Raw genomic sequence first — 5,421 nt, 5'->3', positions numbered from 1 at the left:
GAAATGACAGTGGCTGCTCGGGAGGGAAACCCTCAACATGACAGAGCAGAGATAACCTCTGAAGACGACACAGAGCAGTCTGTCTGAGCTGCTCATGTCAGCACTGTTGCATGTTTCGACTTCATCCCCTGTTGCAACACAGCAAATTATCACTATGCCGCAAAAAATACCCACTCGGAGCTCAGCTATTTTACAGTAACGTTCCTGTCAGCCTACTCCTCTCCTGAAGCTTTAGTTCCTTTTGCATCAGCCACTGCGGTTTTAATCTGCGTGTTAAATCCCCTCTGATAACAACAATGGACGTCTTTGTGCTTATTTGTTCGTGCATGCTGAGCATTTGGTGTTTTTCTTATTTCAATCATTTGAAAAAATGATTTAAATTTCTAAACCAAACGATGGTCCACATTTAATCTAAAGTAGTACTTTATTATTATTGCACATTAGTTACTACTGGACCTACAGAGAATCCCTCACGACTACAGGTGGAGAGGTATGTATGGAACAACATATTATAGTTAATACATTTTAAGTAGTTTAAAGATGAATAAAGCAGGAAGGTTAATGAGCTGTGCTGCAGCTCACCACAAGATGTCAGGGTTTACCAGAAACTTTGGACCTGAAACTGTCTTTTTTTTTTTTGCACAAAATATCTTATTATAAAACGTCTTCCATTTTGCAAGGCTCAAAAAAATATTATTCAATAATAAAAAAAGAAACTAGACATTTATTTCTTAAGGAAATACAAAATGGGATTTTGTGATAGCTTATATGCTTATATAACATCATATACAAAAGAATAAAAACATAAACATAATTGCTAGTAACAATATGGTAACAGAAAATAAAGTACAATGTAAACACTCGTATATATATATGTGCATACATGACGCCTGCGCCAAAAAACAATGGAATAAAGAAAAAATGTTCAGCTGCTGTGCCACCAAATGAAAAATGCTTGAGGTTATTTATGTGATACAAAGGCTTCTTTGACTGTGGGTTTATACATAAATTGGTTACTTAAAAAAATATCATCTGTATGTGATGGTTAATGCATTCCAGTAGTTATTTTTTATAGATATATAACTATTTCCCCACAGATTTCAATGATATTTTTACAATTCCCTGGATGTATTTTAACAATTGAAGGACAGTCAAGGTCAAGGTCATGCTGCAAAGATGTCTATTTGTAGCCTGATAACTTACAAACACTGTCTCTTTGGGGTATCGCCTCTGCCCTGCATGGAAACAGTGACTTAGTTTCATCCCACACAGCAACAAATAATCATCTGTGCAGCTGACTGATCGAATGCAGTTCTGTTTTAGGGTTAACTACGCACAACAAAACAAAAAGCATTAAAACGCAGGTGTATTTACTGGAAATATATCAAAGTAATGCCTCGTGTGTGGCTTGTAATTATACCAAAAGGTTGTGCTGTGTTTTTTTCTTTACTTTCACACTAATTGTGGCTGGACCTGTGAAGACGAAAATGAAAAATAAATGAAAAAGCAAGAAGGAACAAAAAAACCAAAAAAAGACTATGAAAGAAGTTTGATTTAACTGCCAAAACAGTGTCTAAGCACAGTGGATCCACATTTTGTGGCGTAGCGCTCAGTGGCTGGTTCTCCTCCACGACTGAGGCCCCAAACGTAAGTGCTGCTAGTTTGCTGCTTCTTCCCAATCGTAAACTGCAGGAACTTGCGCTACAACCTTCACTTGGCCTCCAGCTGCTGCAGCAGGGGGCTCACCTCACCCTCCGGAGTTTTGACACTGTCTGTCCTGACAATACACGTGGGGCGGTGGCGGTTGAGCATGAGGATCAGCTGCTGTCGTTCGAGCTTCAGCTCCTCGATCTGGGCTTTAAGGTCGGAATTTAACATCTCTAGCCTTTCCGACTCCTGCCGTGGGATTGGAAGGAAGGAAAAGTAATAAGTGTGGAAAGAGTGAGACATAAATCGAGTATGTGAGAGTGTGCAATCATGCAAAGGAGGCTCCTCACCTTTTGTAGATAATCTGTCCTCTCCTTCTTTTTGTTTCGACAGCGAGCTGCAGCCACTTTGTTTTTCTCCCGCCTTCGTTTTCTCCTCTCTTCCTCCTCGTCTCTCTAGAAACAGGCACAAGAGTCTTGAACACATCTTCAGGCACAATTAATATGCTGTACAATAGCAGGCAGTTCATGTTAAAGTATAGAGTAAGGATTGGAAAGTGAATATTAGTATTCAACCTATTTGGCTCTTCTTTGCTATCACTGTGAACAAGTCAAAGTGACATTTCCCCAGAATAAAGACCTTTTGGTTTCTTTTTTACTCTACATTAGCATGCAAGCTCTTCTGTTTCAGTCATGGTATGCATAAAAATAAAAAAAAAGAAGCATTTTTTTATTCTGGTACAGTCTGGCATCCCTAAGTATCCTTGAACCCCAGATAACTGATGAACCCGACATGTTTTTTTTAAGGCAGGAGAAGTCAAATCTCCCCAAGAACACCAGTGCAAGCGTGTGGAGGACATGTGATTTCACACGGACATCCCACACAGCGGGAAGTTCATATAAAAAGCCATTTCTTCTAATTGTTTTACATATGTAGGGTGTTGTTTTTTTTTTAACTATATTTGTAAACACTACTTTGGGACAGCTTTAAAAAAACTACCTGTATTTCTGTCACTATCACTAAGCTACCTGCTCTATAAACTACATGCCCCTTTGTGTCCACTAGATGGTCCTGTTGAATAAAATATAAACAGCAAAAACATTTCTTTAGGATACAGAAGCGAGATTTTAAAAACACTTAACAGAAAATTTCCATGGCTTTTTTTAACAGCAGATACATTAAAAACATGCCTTGGAGCCCACTTTTCAGAAATGGCAATTAGAAGAAAGAGCGTGTAAGCTGAGTAAAAACTCAAAACGTAGCCTTAGTTTAAAGGATAATTTTTATCAACTGCTTAGTGTGTCTTATACCTCAGTTTTGATTATTAGAGGCCTCTTCCCCAGGCTATCCAGGAAATGCAGAGGTGACAGCATTGTCCCAAACTCCTGGAGGTCGCCAAATTTGAGCTTGTCAGTCAGCGTGGTGGCTGTGATCCCAGCCAGTGGGCCCAGGCTGGGCAGGGAGCCTGCTGTCACAGAGGGATCTGGGATTTGTCCTGGCATCGTGTCAGACTCGGTCGTGACCACAGCTAGGAGGGAGAGAGAGAAAACGGGAGATATACTCAGACAACAAACCAAGGCAGATTAAGGAAAACACATAAAAAACTGAATACATTACAGGAATGCTTTACATTAATGAGCTGATAACAAATGTAAGTGTGTTATGTACCATCTGTTAGAGGGCTTCAATGAGTCATTTGCAAGAGGTGGACTGATGTTGTTTTTATTCAGTTTTGCAATATTTTCTAGAAAAAATCTAAAACTACATGAATCATGGCAAGAATGTACATCATCTAATGCTACAAGGCCAAAAAGAGAGGTGAACAACACTGCAAGGACTAGACTCAAACAAATTCTACTTTATTCCAAGGGGCGCTAAAGGAAGCAGTTGCCAAGAAATAGTTACAGGGTGACTGTGATTTCCTGAATATGAGACATATCGAGGGGGGAGAGCCAAAATTGAGGATAAAGACGTGAAATTATGCAGCCAAAATATAGCATAATGCAGTAACGTTTAAGAAAATTGTTTGCTTTCTTTAACTGAAAAAAAAGTTGATGCGACACTGTTTGAACACGTTACCACAGTTTCGCACAGGCAAATATGTAGACAGGGACACTTCAGCATATACAAAGACAGTGAGAGCCACCCAAAGATACAGGAAGTTACTACAGCAGCTCAGCGGATGTCCAAGTCACATGAAATCCCCCCCAAAAAACTTCTGTCTGATGTACCTTTATCCCACATTACAGAAACAACCAAGGCAAATTCTAATTAAAATATGTAACCACAAGAAACAGCAATCTGGCTTGGTGTTCTTTGTGTAGACTAATGTTTATTAAAGAGGAGGGTCAAGTCTCATTGGCTCTCCTCAGAACATGAACTCACAGGCTACATAATAATCTCACATGGGAATAACTTTCAGTTTTGCAACTTCCTCAAAGTACAGGTCATAAAGACCAAGAGGAAGTAGAGAGGCCATAAACAACATAACACTCTGCTTGCAATTAAAGCATAACAGCCATGATAAAACGGTAAAATAATGTGTAATAACATGTATGAGCAGTTTAGCTTGAAATGAAAGCAAAAACACTTAAAGCCAAATGTAACTTTTGCTTATCATTTTTTTCTTTCCTTAAAATAAAACCCCAAACACACATTATGAGCCAGTGACTGCCATCTGAATGTTGATGCAGGGGCCCCGAAGGTTTTAAACTTTCTCTACTAATAGTCACTTTATTAATGGTTAATCCTGAAAATCCCATAGAAACAACCCGCTTGATCATCAGACTATTTGTTTACAATGCTGAACCCCCAGGCTATGCATGAAAGCGCATTTAGAGCTGTTTAATAATGTGTAGTAATCGCTTGACCAGTTATATAGTGGTGTAGGATGGTGAATTGGTCAACTTGAAAGCGGAAGTTTTTTTCTATAGTGCGGCATTAAGCCCATCTTACGTAACTTTGTGTTTCCATCAGAGACCTGCAGTGATAAAATGTTACAGCTTTCCGTCCACAGCCGCTCGGATAACCCGTATTTTGAGAATCAGTGCGAGGCACTAATGTAAACGGCGGACTAGACAAAACAAGAACATTTTGTTCTGAATTGTGCACGCCGTGATTCATGAAAAAGGAGCATGCAAACAAAAGAAAATGACCTTTCTGCAGCACGATCACTAAAGATGTCAGGTTTGCTTTAACAGAGAAATTCAGAGAATGCATCGATAGCACCGTATAATCGAAAACATCAGACCTGCCCGCCGCCTCTTCGCAAACTATGCTCGTTATGACCTATGTGTGGCGCGCCAATAAGCTATTCAGCATGTACCAAAAATGAAAAATAAATAAATAAATAAAATATGCAGCTCTCGACTTCTGAAGTTTTGTATACCGACCTGACTTTGATCCCAGGTGCAACAAATGTCCTTTCTTCTGGTCAGCCGAGGGTCGAGAGTATATTTTAAAAAGTGGAAATCGTTGCATCAGCCCGATTTTAAACGTGATCCCAATCTGGGAGGATTTGGGAATGCGGAAATTAGGCTATGCCAGCCAAACGTAAGCAGGGATGTTAAAAAAAAAGTAGCCTACATAGTGGGGGCAGAAGTGGGGAAGTCGCACCGCTCCTCCCATAAAGAAACAGGGAGGCTGCATACTGCTGCTGCCGCTGCAACCACAATAATACGACTCAGATGCAGGCCTGCGCTGGAAAAACAGTACGGTCACTGATCTACAGTGAACTCCCACCTCCTCTTCTTCAACACCAAATATGTAAAGGGT

The 5,421-nt window shown here is 39.9% G+C and overlaps 1 protein-coding gene across 2 annotated transcripts; it reads right to left on the bottom strand.

Annotated features, from left to right (window-relative positions):
• Nucleotides 1-704: 704 nt before the first annotated feature.
• On the bottom strand, nucleotides 705-5,264 carry jdp2a (Jun dimerization protein 2a). 2 transcript variants are annotated; one of them, XM_039603204.1, is made up of 4 exons: nucleotides 5,040-5,264; nucleotides 2,958-3,175; nucleotides 1,998-2,102; nucleotides 705-1,896 (listed from the first exon to the last, which is right to left on the bottom strand). In XM_039603204.1, the coding sequence occupies exons 1-4, from the start codon at nucleotides 5,125-5,127 to the stop codon at nucleotides 1,711-1,713; spliced, it is 597 nt and encodes a 198-aa protein (XP_039459138.1). In that variant the 5' UTR covers nucleotides 5,128-5,264; the 3' UTR covers nucleotides 705-1,710. The 2 variants fall into 2 exon arrangements, with proteins under 2 accessions (XP_039459138.1, XP_039459139.1); XM_039603205.1 differs by lacking the exon at nucleotides 5,040-5,264 and adding an exon at nucleotides 4,803-4,942.
• Between the last annotated feature and the right edge of the window lie 157 nt (nucleotides 5,265-5,421).

Source organism: Oreochromis aureus, linkage group 19 (assembly GCF_013358895.1).
Source record: "Oreochromis aureus strain Israel breed Guangdong linkage group 19, ZZ_aureus, whole genome shotgun sequence".
In the NCBI taxonomy this organism is placed as follows: Eukaryota; Metazoa; Chordata; class Actinopteri; order Cichliformes; family Cichlidae; genus Oreochromis; species Oreochromis aureus.
This window is presented reverse-complemented; position numbering and strand designations above follow the sequence as displayed.